The 17,068-nt window shown below is 38.7% G+C and overlaps 1 protein-coding gene across 1 annotated transcript in view; it reads right to left on the bottom strand.

Moving 5' to 3' along the window:
• rps6ka3b (ribosomal protein S6 kinase A3b) overlaps positions 1-16,695 on the bottom strand; it is a 49,065-nt gene extending 32,370 nt beyond the window's left edge. Inside the window, exons 1-2 of the mRNA XM_014969982.2 lie at positions 16,217-16,695; positions 7,312-7,371 (exon numbers count right to left, since the gene is read on the bottom strand). Coding sequence (XP_014825468.2) covers positions 7,312-7,371; positions 16,217-16,279 — 123 coding nt within the window. The 5' untranslated portion in view covers positions 16,280-16,695. The remainder of the gene's footprint in view (positions 1-7,311; positions 7,372-16,216) is intronic.
• Between the last annotated feature and the right edge of the window lie 373 nt (positions 16,696-17,068).

Genomic DNA, 17,068 nt, shown 5'->3' with positions numbered 1-17,068 from the left:
GAACTTTTGCTTTACCAGATAATTTTTTAAAGGTTCAAATGTCTGAAGAAACTCCAGCAAGAAAAGCAGAAATCTGTTTTTGTGAGCAGATCAAAACGTTCTTTTTCAACCACTGGAGGTCTGCTTTTAAGATCTGTGCATTAAATTAACTTATACTGAAATACTGAACAGAAATAAAGTAATAAATAAAGTTTGAAATTGCACGTTTGTGTGCAGCGTTTGAAGATTTGAAACCAGCCGAAAGCTCAAATTTTCTGTCATAAATCTGATATTAATTTAATTAAACCAAATCAAATTTATGTTTTGCTATCAGGCAGTTTGTGTCATTTTCTTGAGCAAAAATGTAGCAAAACCAATTGGCTTAAACGAAGATCGGATCAGATTAGAGTACCGTAGACTGAGGAAAAGAGTAAATTGTGTAAATAAAAGTTTCTGGGTCGACTGCGCAGGGAGACGGCCGTCCTCTCTGGCCTGCTGCTCTCTGCGTCCTGATTGGTCCGTTCCTGGACACAGAAAGCTGCACGGCGTTCAGGAAAAGCGGCGCCGGGTTACACAGATTACATCACTGCCCCATGACCTCACAATGGCAATCCCCACAATGCCTCTTTTACAGGCTGACCGGCCCGTCGCCGCACTGCAACGCACCGCCTGAACCCAAACAGGAGAAGAAGAAGAAACATCGTCTCTCCTCCCCTCTGCTGCCTCGTCCCATCAATCAATATTTCCTCTCTCTCTCTGCATCCATCAATATCCTGTCCAGCCGGCGTGGGAGGGGCAGAGGTTTCCATTTTAGGTGTTTAGGTCTGTGAGCGCACATTTCCTGCCTCTCCTCTCAAATACAAACCAGAACAACTAAAAAACAAATAAATACAGACCAGACTGGACGCCAGAATAGGAAAAACTCCAATGCTAACAAGCTGTTGAGCGACTGGACTGAAGAGTTTTAATGATAAAAGTGACGACAAGAACTATTTATATTGTTTTTAGGTCACTCACAGCCTCAAACACAAATACAGCTCTTGAAAAACACTCCATTAGTCTTCTTTAGGATAAAGAAGTGTGATTTATATCACTAACCTGCAAACAGGAATTGGTTTGGTCCGATTTTAAAATGTATTAATGCTTCCATTGAATAAAAAGTGGAGGAAATAGTAGAAATAACAATCCTAACTCATTAACTGGAGTTTATCGTGACAATAATAAATCAAAATTCTCATGATAAATGATAAACGATACGATAAATGGCCACCTCTAGGGCTGGACGATATGGCTTAAAAACGTATCACGATATAAGTATTTCATACTCAATAATTATTGATCAGTTTTTTGTTTTAAATATCTGAAATACTAACAAACGGATGTTGTGACCTTTTTTATCAAGTTTCTCTCCATGCCATTGTTTTTTTATTTTTAAGCAGTTATGAAGCACATTGGAGAAACCTCAAACTGCTGCTGCGCACATGTCGTTGCCTGGTAACCAGAGAGTGAGCGAGTTGAAGCCTAACATTAGTTACATTAGTTTGCCATGAAAGTATGAACAGCTAAAGCCTTTCCTCTGCCTACATCTCCCAGAATGCTGTGCAGTTTCTGGATCAGAGAACTAGATAGAAGAGGTACAAACTGTCTGCTGTATGTTTCTCACCTAGCTAGCCCAACTAACTGACCACTTTGTGTGGCTTCAGGTGTAGTTCTTTTTCCTTTTTTTATGGGCCTTTGAAACTAATGTTAGCAAGAAGCTAAGAGCGTTGACGTGTGTGTAGATAAAACAAAGTCTGTTTCTTTTGTCAAATTTTTACTGTCCCAGCTAATTGACTAATTTGCCAGGCTAACCATTTCATGTCAAAAACAAACATTAGCAACAAGCTAGGAGAGGTCTAAACTGTCTACTTTATGTTTGTTACCAAGATAGCCAAGCTAATTAGCCACCTTATGTGGCTCGTGATGTAGTTTTTCTTAGGGGGTTTTGAAAATAATATTATCAAGAAGCTACAAGTGTTAGCATATCTGCAAGTAAACTAAACAACCTGCTTATTTAGCTTTTAGTGCAATGCTTAGAGGAGTTGTCATTGTGACTCATACTACAGTCCGAGCTAAGCAACTAGCTTGTCAGGCTAACAATTTTTTGTCTAAAACAAACATTAGCAACAAGCTAGGAGAGGTCAGAACTTTCTATGAGTTACCAAGACAGCCCAGCTAATTGACAACCTTTTGTGGCTCCAAGTGTAGCTCTTTCTTAGGAAGGGCTGAAACTTGTGTTAGCTAAGAATGTTAACATGCCAGGAGGTAACACAAAGTTTAGTTCTTAATCTTCCAAATTACCCTTTTCAATCTTCTTACTGTCCCAGTTAAATAATTAGCTTGTCAGACTCGGTATTTATTTTGTTTTGAAACAAGTAAATTGGAGACAGAGTGTGTCTGGAACGTGAACAGCCTCCAGCTCGTTAGCTACCAAAGAATTCACCAAGCACGTCTGTCTTCACTTAGTTCAGATTTGTTTTCAAAACTATAACAAACTTCATCAATACCACTGATATTTACTAAAAGCAAAAACCAAGAAATTATATTTTTTCAGTTATAAGTTTACTAATTAGTGTAATAATGTGTGATGTCTTAGTAGTAAATGTTCCAGTATTTGTGCTTTAAAATAATCTTCATATATTTTTTCATTATATTATTATAGTGAAGCCAATAACCTTGGTGTAAACACTTAGTGACTTGTTTACTAAGGAATGTTCCCAACACACACCTGAGTGAGTCAAATGTGTGTGTGTGTGTGTGTGTGTGACTGTAAAAGACACCAGAAAAGTTAGTCCAGATGGCCGAAGGAGATTAAACACCATCTGCCAGAGAGAACACACACACACACACACACACACACACACACACACACACACACACACACACACACACACACGCACACACACACACACACTAAATGATTTACGGCTCCTGAATAATGACTTCTGTCAAGGAGAAATTTATGATTTATTTCTGTCCAACATTGGGGCTAATGGTCTTGTTTGGCGGCAAAATAAATAATTTAGTTTCCTTTTATAAGCCGTTGGGGAAAATGAGGCGATAGATACTTGAAAAAAAGATAGAAACTTTAGATTTTAAAGACTTTTGCACTTTATATTAAGACTCATAGCTTCTTTAGTACCAAAAAGATAAACTTTCAATTCTAACAAATATTTAGAATTTAAACTGGAAGACATTTTAAATATCCAAAATAAACAAACAAAACAAAACAGAAATATTAAATAAAATGAATTATTAAGTCTCTGTAATCACAACTGTCCTAGTTGAGATAAAAGAAGATTTTTATCATCCAGTTCTTGGTAGAAAGAGAAAAAAAGAGAAAATAGTGCAAATGGAAATTATTGAGCACATTTTAATTTATTATGCAATTAATTTATTTCTCGGTTATTCTGACATGCCTAAGCACAAATACGAACTCTGTGTTTATCTACTGATTTCAGATTTTTGCGTCTTCATTTGGAAAACTCTGGTTTGGTTTGTCTGATTCCTAAAGTAAGACTCTTTCCTGACTCAGAGCTGCTGCTTGTTTGAAAGCCAAGAAAGCAAATTAACGCAATTAAAGCTGCAGCGAATCAGAACCCACAACAAACAGAAAACCCGATTACAACGCCGTCGTTTGTTCTCGTGTGTGGTCAGAGTCGGCCTCAGAGAGTATGTGACCTCATCCTGATGAGACATGACACCATTTTAGCTGGAAACTCTCTCAAACACACACACACACACACACACACACACACACACACACACACACACACACACACACACACACACACACACACGCAGGTTGCTGAGCTGCGGCAGATGGCAGCAGATGTTCGCCGGTCCCTCAGCGGGCCGCGATGCTCCTAATGCTGTCTGGAAAACATTTCTGGCTCTCTGAGGGATTCGCTGAGTGTTTGTGAGCGCTGCTGACTCAACGCTCGGCAGTATGTCAACTAAATGTGTTCTCCCAGTCACTCCGGACCGACTCTGATGAGTCGGAGGACTCCGCTGGGATGTGGGTGTTACTGTGTGCGCTCAGGGTTTTACTGCCAGGAAGCACTAAGGTACAGCCATGTGTGATGCTGCGCTCAAATCACTGCAACAAATGGACTAAAAATCACAAAAGTGACAACATTTCAGCCTCAGAGAGTCCCGGTGTTCAGGTTCAAAGAGTTTATTAAGATCTCCTTTATACTTCGCAATTAATCAACAAAATGCTTTAGTTTGAACCTAAAAACTAATAGAAGTTATGTGCATTTGTTAGGTTCTGTGTTTTGAGTTTGTTTCTGTCTGTCTAGTCCTGTTTTCCCCTGAGTCTCTGTGTTGTCTTGATTGATCCCAGCTGTGTGTCGTTCCTGTGATTACCCTCCCAGTGTATTTAGTCCCACCTGTTGTCAGTGTTCCTTGTCGGATCCTCGTCGTGTTACACCCTCGTCTCACGTCTGTGTTCTGTTCCTGTGCTACCAGTGATTTTCTGTTGTTCCTCCTGGTTTGACATTAAATTATCTGCTTCATCATGACTACCTGGGATTCCCGGCGTCTTTCTCACCGCTCTCCTCAACACATCATGACAGCATTTAAATCAGAATAAATTAATGACTGATTTTAAGAAGAATCTAGTATTAGCATTAGCGTCCACTAATTACTGCATTGCTGTAGATCTTTGGTGTTAGCTCGCAGAAAGTACTGCGTTGGTGAAGCACTTTAGCATTAGCTTTCCCTATATACTGCGGTAGGCTAGCACTTTACCAATAAATATCATGTTGTTGTAGTGTTTTAGCATTAGCTTCACTGCTTTGGTGTAGCATTTTAGCGTTAGCGGAGTAAATGTTTATGGCTAGTGCTATAGGGTTAGCGTAGCTAACTTTTGTTACTTTTAACCTGCTCATCCCTGTTAGCATCTTAGAGAAGCAAACGGATATAAAAAGCAGAATGATGACAAGATGGATCCAGGAATTCATGGCAAGCTACAGCTAATCATTGTCTTTAGAAGACTGAATTATTAAAACTGCTGCATGAAACCTAGTTTATTTTTGGACTTGCAGACAAACATTATCAGAGCAAATATGCAGATGAGGGTCCAAATGTTGCCTCCTGACCTCAGGCAGCTACTTATGATTAACAGAAAAATTAACTCTGAAGGACCTGAGCAGGATGAGAGAGCAGGCTGACACTTATAAAGCTGCAGAGTAAAGAGCTTCTGCATCGTGACACAGAAACAAAACCGCCTCATTACCTCCATGTAACCAACTCTGAGTAAAACCAGTGGAACAGTATAAATCAGTCATTAACAGCTCTGTGATGTATTCACCCTCACACACCCAGCAATCCGACCCGGCGCTGGGAACGCCGTCCAGCTGAAGCAGCAGAACCTCGGCTCTGATCTATAAGCCATCTCTCCTCTGCATTTAAAAATCGATGCATGGCGTCTGATCTGGCAGACCGGCCGGCGAACATCAAGCGGCCTCCGCTTTTATCAAAGTATAAAACATCCTGGATTATCCACCAACCAGGGCGGTTGGTGGATAATCCTTAACCCTAACATTAGCTGCAGAACGTCCACGAGACGCAGGAAAATCTGAAAATTATGCTAAAACAACAATGAGCAGCAAAGACTGAAAACCCAAAACAATTTCTGCTCCGTCAATCCAGCAACATTTCAAGACGAAATTACCTGAAAAATCAGACAGACGCAGCAAATATGATCAATATCTGTAGAAATATGATCGGACATTTATCTGCAAGTTTCAGTAAATCACATTTAATATTTTAAGACATTTTCAAAGCTAACTTGAATAAAAGGTAAGACAGAAAAAAATATAAAAACAGAGAATTATTGAGTTGGCAACAGAAGTGAAAAACAGCTGGTGCAACAAATTATAGACGCAAAAATAGCTAGCTAGCTAGTTAGCATTAGCTTTAACCATCTCAAGACACAGAATGCAATGAAGATGCTACTGAAAGTTTTCCCCGATTGAATAGATAGAAAATCTGATATTTTAATAAATCTGTTTCTGCTTTCTTTGTAATTTTGTAGTGAACAGAACCACATAAACATTTCTGATTAAACTGAGCTAAAACAGGAAGAGCTGACTCAAACAAAAACAAACCTTTAATAAAGTGTTTAATTATGAATTTATCTTTTAATAAAACAACCAGGTGAAACTCTTAATGTTCTGACCAACAATTATTCACAAATTAATCTCCAAAAAACCTTATTTCATTAAAATCTTGAATGTTTAATTTACTATTTAAAAAGAGATTATATTTAAAAATGTTGTTTTTAGATTTGTGCTTTTATCTTTATTTATTTTGGTTAAACCAGGTGAATTTAACCCAGATGAGAAAAACCACAGATTGTAAACGTTTTGATACATTTCTCACGTTCTGTCTGACTGAAACCACGACTTTCAGTCATTTTACGTAACAAAGTAAAGCAGAACTGAGAAGAGGAAGCAGAACGATGTTCTTACTAGTGAAAATCTTAAAAGTGTGGCGTACTTTGTAACCAGCCCCCCTAAATCATTACTTAGTAAAATCACTGTTCAATGCACATATTCAGACTTTTTGCTTGTTTTTCTTTGTTAAACATCTCAAGTTCAGTCAGACTGGATGAAAAACATCTGCTTTCACATTTTGTTTAGGTCTACACTTTGACTAGACCAAACTGTCCAAACTTTTTGCAAATTTAAAACTACTTTTGGACCACAAAATACATTACATTAAAAAATGTTAGATTTTTTTTTTCACATTTTTATGAAATCTGTACATCATTAAACATCCAGAACATAAAAAACCCACTTTTGATTGTTGCTTTACTACAAGAAAAACAAATAATTTCCATATTTTGAGGGTCATCAACTGTTTTCTATTTTATTGACCAAATAAAGTAGATTTTTTTGGTCATCTGTGATTCCCTGCAGTAAAAGCTCCGAACCAGCAGAAAGAAAGCAGAATGATTAATGCCTAATCCGAAATAACTCCTGGAACGTGACGAGGGTTGGCGGGAGGATTTATTCCCTCCCAGGATGACTCACAGGTTTGAAAATGAGCCACACTGTGTTTCACTTTCATCCCAGCAATTATCCAACAGCAGGAGTGGGCGCAGAGTTTCTCAAACCGCAGATAAATCATCACAGATCATAACTCCGCTCCGCGGGAAAGCGATCCCGACTAGAGTCAGGAAGGTGTCGTCGTTAATAGAAGCTAACAGGCTAAGCTAACAGGCGAAGCTAACAGCCGAGGCTAACGGGCTAAGCTAACCGGGACCGGGACGAGAGCAGGACTTACGGTGCAGGCCGGCATCGAGTCGTCGTCCCCCGCTGTGTCTTCGGGGTCGTGGTGCGCCTCCTGCAACACACAGAGGTCACATCTGAGTTACCATGGCAACGGGACGATTAGCGACGCCGTGACGTTGGGTCCTCCCAGGAGGACGACACGTCACGGCGTGACGTTTCCACAAGGAAAACAGAAAACATCACTGAACTACCGAAATACACGAAATGATTCATGTTTACCTCTAAAATATCCTGATATAAAATGGTTCAAAATTTAATGGAATAAAACGGGATACTTATGTTTCCTATATATATATATATATATATATATATATATATATATATATATAATATTAATATCACATATTAATATTATATATATTAATATATAATATTTAAATCAATATTGTATATTAACAATAAATTAGATAAATTAAAACACCAATAAATTTATACAGTTAAATACTTTATCGAAATAATTATATGCATTTCATATTAATAAATATTTTAGATCTGGATCTGTTTTCTAAACTGCATTTGTTGTAAAGTTATGCCATTTAAATAAACTTAACTGACCTAAAAAAGAAATATTTTTAAACTAGTATATTTAAAGTAATTTTACATGTCTGCCTCAGCTCTATTTTCATTATAATATAAAATTAACTGATTTTATTTATTTATTCAACAGAAAATGTAATCCAAAATACCCAGTTTACTGTATTTTGTTTAAATGTTTTCAGTATCATTACTTTCACCACCACCATGATGTTACGTCAGATTTGAATTAATTCCATCAGGCAGATCATCGGCCGCCCTGCTGCAGCACCAGCTGGGATCCAGATACCGATAGCCCTGCCGCCACCGCCTGATTAAAACAATAATGGCAATAAAAGCTTTTATTTACTGGGATTATATTCTGCAGCAGCTGAACAGAAAAGCTGCAGGCGGAGAGAGAAACGGATCAGAACCAGAGGAGAATCGGCGCTGACGCTGCAGAAAGACGGTTTATTCATCTGGAAGGAAAACTTTTTAAATTTAATGTTGGAATCAGAAAAACATCTCAGGATTCATCTGAAGGGCTCATCTGTTTCTAATTTCTACAAGTTTGCAGGATTTATTCTTTTAACTTTTAGCATTTAAACTTTTAGTTTTCTTTTAAAGCAAACAGTAAAGGTTAAATATTTCACTACCTTCATCAGTTCAAGATACTTTCTTTAAAATATTTAGATTCTGTCCAAAGTCGAGAACTTTTTCCAAAGTTTTTTCTCAATCCTTTCGTTCATTTTGTGACGTTTTTCTGATCATTTGATTCACAATTTTGTTTATCTTAAATTTAAATCAATTTAACAGAAAAATGTAAGAAGTTTATTTGAGTTGAAATCAGCTTCAGCTAAAAAATAATAATATTGGATCTAGAAGTTGCTAATTTACTAAGAAAAACCTTCCGATAAATTAAATTCAGATATATGTCATTGGTCCCAAAGGTAAGTTAAATGTTGTGACTCATATTATTTAAAAATTATTAAAAGATTAATATAAAACCAGACAATTCAACCAGGAGCCCACAGCATCACTGCTTTTAATCAGATAAATCAACTTCATCTAAACCACAAATTCAACCAAATAAGTTACTTTAAAAGTGTTTTTATGAGTCCAGTATGAAGAAATAAACCTAAAATCATGAGTAAATTTATGAGGAAACATACCAAAAACCACACAGGAAAGTTGTGAAAATGCTGCAGAGGGAAAAACAAGAAGTGTTCGAGTGAATAAACGTCTATTATTTCTAACAGAAAACAGCACATCAGGTTTTTCAGGCTGGGTTTTCTTACAGCAACAGAAAACATTCTGCAGCTCTAACCCCGCAGAAAATTAAGGTATTACAAGATAAACTCAATAAAAACAGTATTTTTTATTGGATTATTGAGATTTATGAAGGAGCAGCAACTTGGAACGCTGCTGGTTCATCAGACAGAAAATGTTTTAAAGTATTTAATAAATAACTAGAACATGGAGATAAGAGCAGCTGAGCGGTTCATGCTAACTCCATCGTTAGCATGAAGGATGTCAGTGAGAACTAAAGATCTGACCTTTCAGCTCAGAGCTGTTAGCGCTGAAGCTGCTGGTGTCATCATGATGCAGCATGTTGGCGCTGCTCCGTTAGCTCTGATTGGCTCGACTCTTATTGATCATTTATTGGTTGAATCTTTGCTGTTTGGACAATTATCCCCTCAGCTGGAAGGGATTTTCTTACATTATTATTTTTATTTTGCTTTGGGTCCATTTTTATGATTGGTAACCGTAGTAACACTGTTTTTACAACTGGAAGCAGCTGATTAGCATCTCAATAAGACCTAAACTTTGACCCCCAATCACAGGGGATTTGAAAAAGAAGCTTCATGGATGCAGAACAGAGAGAGAGATCCCCTACTCCAACATCCCTCTGATCAAACACCCAGAGAGAGATTTAAATAGCAGCAAAAACAAACGAGGTGGGTTAGCAGAGCTAGCTAACAGCTCCTGTTGCTGTAGAATATCATCTCTGCTGCCCTAAAATCAAACTGTTAGCATGTCATGATGGTCATGTTACCTTGGAGCTGAGAATGACGTAACACCTGAGTTAGCGGCTCGGTTAGCGTAATCGGAGAGGTTGTTCTTCCAACATGGCAACGCTCAAGTAGCCGTTCTTTGTAATACCTCTTTCAAATGTTGTACTTTCCACTTTTAATTTGTTCAGTTCAACGTTACATGCAGCATTAATTTGAGACACAGTCTAACAGCTTACAGTTGTTGCTGTTAGAGGAGCAGCCATGTTGGATCTCCAAGACTACGTTTGAAAAATGTTCAAATTTTCTGACACAAAAGTAAAAATTTCCAAGTTCTGATTACAAATGGAAGGCAGCATTAAAAAGAAATGGCAAAAGCAAATGAGGTGGATTAGCAGAGCTAGCTAACCACTCATGATGTCATCCAGGACATGTTACTGTGGAATACCATCTGCTGAATGGATGTTGAGCTGTTAGCATGTTGTTACAGTCATACAGCAGCAGCCTTCAATCAGAAGCATCTTCAGGTTTGTTGGAAGACTGACTGCTACAGCATCACCACCCAATCTTTGAAAATACTTTCACGATATGAATTACATTTAATTTCCTTTGGGAGAAATAAAGTATTTGTGAATTATGAATTTAATCTAGAATGGAGGACACGATCAGAAGCTGATCAACGGCGCCATGATGGATTTATTTCTTCTTCTTTTGTTTGAAACAGTGAGGCAGGTTTGGCGTCTCGTTGCATCAGAAGTCGACCGGGTCGGATCAGGTCAATGAATCGATAAAATATGCAGGAGTTTCCTCAGCAGAACAAAGAAGCAGCTCAAGGTGAAGCATGTTGTTCAACCTGAACCTCACCTGATGGGAACGCGGCCTTAGAGGGAAAAGGAACGCGGCCTTAAAGGGAAAGTTTACCCAAAACACTCAGCAGAGGAATGTCAGGAATCCTCCTTTATGTTTGTGCAACACCTGAATCCTCTCACCAGGCGACGGTTCATGTTTTCACCAAAACTACAGGACCAAATGAAAACACACCTGATCTCAGCTCTCACTGTGGAGCCGACGACTTAAATTAAATAATGTTTTAATCTGACTATTTTTATAACCATTTTACCACCTATTTGAATTTTTTGTTGTTATTGGATCAGTTTTTATATTATTTGTTACTTTTTGAAGGACTGGGTTTTTTATTTGGTTATTATAATATTTTATCTTTATTTCTGAATGTCTTTGTTTAAGAATTTGACTAAAATTTTATGTGAATAAAATTTTCCTTTATTACAATTTTATTTTCATGATTTTTATTATTTTAATCCAATATTCCTCATTTGTATATTTTTTGCCATTTTTTTTATTGTGCTGAGATAAATTTTATTAATATTTTAGTGTGATTTTTTTGGATTCTTTCTTAATTTAATTTTTAATTATTATATATTTCTACTGCATTTTTTCATGGTTTTTTTATTAAACATCTTTTTTATGATTAACTTGTAATATTTTTATTGTGTCACTTTTATTTTGAGTTACTTTCATTTTTTATTATTTTTAATTTTTTTTTACTTTTATTTCTTTTTTATTGTTTCTCTTGTTAACTGCAAAGTAAAACTCTGATCAGGAAGTTTCTGAATTTGTCTTCGATTGTTTCTGGTGAGTTTCTGCGGTAAATAAACTCTGATCTGCAGAACGGAGCTGCAGTCGTTTTCATTTCCACATCTCAGCAGAAAACTGAAGCCTCTCTCTGATCTGCTCACAGAACCAGGTCTGCAACACGCTCTGTGTTTCTGTCTTGTGGTCTGGAAGAAGTTGATCTAAAAGTTGCTGCGCTGCGCCGCAGAGGAAGGAGCAACCAGGGGTCAAAGGTCGGTTTTTCAGCGCGTTCCTGTGCTGCGGCGGCGCAGGTTCAGGCCTGTCAGCAGCAGCCTGAGTGACTCAGAGCTTCTGAGCCGTTTGTGAATCTTTTTTTTTAATATTTCTCCACGCCTCCCATGTGACGCCTCGCGCAGGAAACAGACACTCTCACTCTTCCTGAGTCATGGCGTCGCAGCGGCTCCGCCTCCCGATGTTTATCAAGACTCGATAGGAGGAAGGAGAGGAAGAGAAAACATTTCGACACTGACGAAGATCCTGCACTTCACAAAACAAACCCTGACCTGAGCTTCATATTTCAAAATGAATTAATCCAAAATATCTCAAACTTCTACCAATAAAAGTCATTCCAGTGGCGTCACAGAGGCCGGTACCAGGATGCAACCAAGGTCCATTTCCACAAAAACAATCCAAACATAGAAATGCACCAATCTAAAAATTTGGGCCGATATTGTTGTTATTTGTTACAAACATTTCTGCTGTAGTTGGACAAACATCACATGACTAATTCCATCTTCCTCTCCCAGAAACTGAAACAAGAACAAAATAAATATTGGTTATAAATATCGGCCCAGTTATATTTATCGGACTGGTACCGGTATGTTAATATTGACTATTGCTGCACCGTAACATCAAAAAGAATTATGCCAGGACTTAAACGGCTTCATTCTGATTAATTAATGGCATTTAAAGACGTAATTAATTGCTGTTTTTTTTTTGTTTTTTTTTAAACAAACAACAGTTCCAGTTAATAGACGATGGAGGTTCTGGAAGGTTCTATGGTCCGGGTTAATCCAGCTCCTGTTTCCCACTGTAATCCCTCCTCTGGGTGGATTTATCAGATTTCCAGATTCCTCCAGAATCCTTCGATGATCTCAAAGTTCTAATAGAGAAACGTATAAAAACCTTTGAGACAAACACTTTAAATATTTTAGGAGTTTCCTGAAGCCTCCGAGTCGCTTACGGCCAAAATCTGATCAGAATAAATCCCAGCTTCATGCATGTTTCATTTTGATCCATATTCCTGATTTTTAGTGGTCCAGTTCCTGGGCTTTAATCAAAGCAGCAGCAGGAGAATCCTGGGATGGAGAGACAGTCCCAGTACCGGGTCCCAGTAAGGAATCCATCCAGAACCAGTTCTCCTATTCTGCAGGTAAATCACTCCGACCCACTGGGTTTCCTCTAAAACACAGAAACAGACGATTCTCTCTTCCAACCCACTGAAGACCAAATGGACTCTTGTTAGCGATGATCTGATTGCAATTTTCTGACCTGATGATTCTGATTTTATCTAATTTGTTTGTCTGAAAAGTCAAATTTATTGACTGATGTCAGTAAATCTGTCCTCAGCTTTCTCACAGCGGAGGAAAGGAGACAGTGGCTGATTTTCAGACGTTTGCAGAGTTAGAGAAGATGTGAGTGTCAGCCAATTGCTGATCCACCAAAACTGAGAAAATCGGGCCGATTTATCAACACGCCTGCACTTCTTAGTGCCTTTTTAAAGCATTTTTAAATCACGATAAGAGTTGTTGTCTTAACAAGTAATCAGTTTTTTCTGATTGAATAAAGGCAAAAAAAGAGTAAAAATTTATATTTAACAAGACTGGCATCAGTAATGTTTAGGATTCATTCCCACCAGCTCTGCTCAGTCCGCTTTAACCCGACTCCAGTCCGTTCGTTCAGAAAGTCCAGTTCAGTTGGTGAGGTGTGAATGCTAATCAAACTCTGGTCCCCCACTAACCTCAGTTTCAGTTCTGTTAAAGTGAAATCTGGTTCAGTTCAAATGCAAATGCAGGAAGTGGACTACAGCACAGTGAATTCTGGGTAAATACAACCAAAACAAACACGCTAGCGTAGCACTACCAAACAAATGTATGTCGCTAAAATCTGATGCCACTCCATTTTTGTTTACATTTTCTGAAACGGAAAGTTCCGGTCAGTGTCGTCTTGACAGGTTTTCATGTCTCAGAAGACATGAGACATGTCTTCTGACATGTCTCATGTCAGAAGAACTACTGCACCAAGAACCTGCAGTGGTTCTTGGTGCAGCGCCCCCACAGGCCAGGAGGGGAACAGGTTTTTCAAAGGGTTTGGTTGGTTTCACTCAGAGGAGTGAGAAAAATGTAACAAATGCTGCAATTTTGGTTCCCAATCGAGCTGGTGGGAGAAACGGCTGGTGGTTTTTAACCAAAGACAAAGGAGAAATCCTCCAAAAGCTAAAATCTGACGCTTCCATTTTTATTTACATTTAGTGAAACAGGAACTTGTGCTCGGTCTATTCTAGGAGAGAAATCAGCCATTTATGCCTTCAAACTGACTTTTGTCCCAGTTTTCACTTTAAATGTGAGGTAAAACATGAACTTCTCTGAACTTGTAGTTTTCAGGAGTCGGTTTTCCTCCCATGCTGCTGGAAAACCCCTTGCATTTTAATATGCATCACAAAGTGCAGCTCGATCCAGATCAGACGGCTGGAAGCGGCTCGTTATGCAAAAATCTTCCCCGCAGACGAGAACAGGACCAATAAAACACGGTTTTGTTCAGAAACTAAACGGGTCACAGAGCGATGAACTCCAGTTTTTACACAACTACAGGTGAAATCTGTTCATTAATCTCTAGATGGAACAAAAGGCTTCAGAATATTTAGATATTTTGGTTTCAGCATCAGCTTATCCTCCATCTTTGCAGATATGACTTCCAGTTTTGTCACAGTGACAGACAGTAGTGATGCTGTGGGCTCCAGCCTCCCCCTGCAGCAGGATGTTGTTGCATTTTCAGAGCAATAGGTGCATTAATTGATCCGGACAAATAGATTCTGGTCGTCTGCAAACGCTCCTTCAGCTAAAATTCATCTGGAAGTTAAAGTTGGACCGGCTGTCGGGTTCCTGCAGGAGAGTGGAGCTGCTCTGAGGTGTCCTGTTTCCTGTAGCATCCGCTCCTCTGAGTTCATACTGATCGCTCAAAGTGCTCTGTAATCTCATTTTTCCCTCCTGCGAATCATTTCATGCATTTAAATCGCATTTCTGCAGCTTCGTCAGCATTCTTTCACATTTCCACCCTTTGGGTGCCAGATTTGTCAAAAATGTGCAGAAAATGACAGCCAACTGTCTGTTTTAAGGGATGAAATTGATTTTAAAGGAAGCAGGTTGGCATTCAGGAAAGTTTTTGGGTATAATATGATTAACGCAACATTTTCTTCCAGGTTTTCCTTTAGATTTGCATCCCCGTCGGCAGAGGAGGTTCCAGTTGCAGCCGCTGCTGGACTTCATGTCACATTTTTCTCTCTCTACAAGTTCAAGCTTGCTTCAGCAAATATTTAACCCATCTGTTGGCTCAGGAAGCAAACCGCTGACAACTCTTAGTATTTGCATCCCATGCAATAAAACAATAATAAATACAGCGAATGAAACGGTCCTCTTATTGCGGTAATTTAATTTAAATAAATCATTATTGGTGTTTTTATGCACACAGAGTTTTTTAAAGGATCTGCACTCTGAGTAAAAGTATTTTAAGTTTTTAGCATCTTTATGAATTTTTGTTTTTCACTAAAACTGAGCTTTTGATTAGGTTTGTCACAATAAACTATAAATTAAATTCATTTGCATGATTTACAGTTTTTCTCTTTTTCTACCAAAAGCAGGATGATAAAAATTTTCAGTTTGGTGTTTTGGTCTCAACTAAGCCTTTTTAAGGATAATTTTGTTTACAGAGACTTCATAATGAAATTTATTTGTTTCTGTTGTTTTATTTAGTTTTGATATTTAAGATGTCTTCCAGTTCCATTAGAATTTAAAGTTCATTGATCTTTTAGAAAGTTTTGTTGCATTATTAAGCTATTACTACTATATTACATGAAAATGGACTCAAAACAACAATATTATCGTTTATCGCAGTAACTTATGGGACAATTTATCTTCCATTATGATTTGTTATTATGACAGGCCTATGTTTGGGGACATATTTCTGTGGATTAAACAGTTCATCCTCATTTAAACCTTCTTATTATGAAAGTTATCTTTAATATTTCTGTTTCAGCTTTCAGGTAAGTTATTTAAAGGTTTTCATCCTGCAGGCTGAAAGCTGCAAACAGTCATTTACTGTTCATTTAAATGTTTTTTTTGTTTTGTTTGTTTTTATCCTTAAGTTTCATAAGGATGTAAAGTTTCATCCTTATGAAACTTTACATTTCATAAGTTTGGAGCAGTTTTATCAGCGGGTTTTTATCGTTCCTGCTCATCTTACTGTCACATCGCTCTGGTTAAACATGTTGCAGCTTGTTTTGGACATGAAGCTCAGCTTTAACTCTAAGTAAACTCCAGCTTCTTTTAGAGCCAGGAAAACTGTTTTTAGGGTGTAAAAGTTATTCATCCTGCAGGGATTTAGCGTTTTGAAGATGTTTTTCGTGTTTCTGGAGGAGGTTCTGCACCTACTTCCAGGTAGTTGGAGGTTCTGGTTCTGGTCCAGCCCCTGCGCTGCAACATGAGGACAAACGGAGCCGCTCACCTCTCCAGCAGTCCCCCCCACCGGCATCTTCTGCCAGGGATCCGCCAGCTGAGCCAGCGGCATCTTCTTCTTCTCCTGGGGCTCCCGCTCCTCCTCCTCTTCTTCTTCGGTTTAATTCCCGCTGCTCTCCGTAGCCTCTTTAAACTCCGGCCGTCTTCTCTCTCTTTCTGCTTCTTCTCTTCCTGGTAAAATGTTGCGAGCCTCTCTCCCTCACTTTCTCTCGCTCTCTGGTCCCGTTTCTGAGTCGGCGGGACGCGAACCGAGCCGAGCCGAGCGAGCAGGGGCTAATTCCGGCTATGGTGTGGCGCAGAGACCGCCCCTTCCTCCTCCGGGGAGACAAACATGAAGGGAGGACGCCCTTTTCTCGGAAACTGCTCCACCTCTACAATCTCTCTCTCTCTCTCTCTCTCTTGCTTCCGTTCTTTCCCAATATGGCGGCCGGTGTCAGCTTACCTGTCCGTCAGGCGGCTGACGTCACCGTGCGTCACGTCGGGAGGCGGCACCTGAGAGAGCTAAACTTCAGGATGAGTCAGTCACTGAAAAACTACACAGAGGCAAGTTTACTCACATTTCCGAATCACAGCCTCCAGAAATACAAAAACAGAAAACTGCTCCTAAAGCTGGAATTACTCTGAACTGTCAAAATGGCAAAGAATAATAAAAAAAATAACAATCCTTATAAAGACTGTTTTTCTCACTGCTCTTTGTGTGTGTGTGTGTGTGTGTGTGTGTGTGTGTGTGTGTGTGTGTGTGTGTGTGTTGTAATTGATTATTCTGTGTTCTGGTAACCTGATGTGTTTGCAGTACTGAAGTGTGAATGAAGCATGTAATGTACAAAGTGGCAAAGCAGAA

Source organism: Poecilia mexicana, unplaced genomic scaffold, assembly GCF_051168715.1.
Source record: "Poecilia mexicana isolate PSO_F unplaced genomic scaffold, ASM5116871v1 scaffold_15, whole genome shotgun sequence".
Taxonomy (NCBI): Eukaryota; Metazoa; Chordata; class Actinopteri; order Cyprinodontiformes; family Poeciliidae; genus Poecilia; species Poecilia mexicana.
The sequence above is the reverse complement of the archived record's forward strand: the minus strand, read 5'-3'. Positions and strand labels throughout refer to the sequence as shown.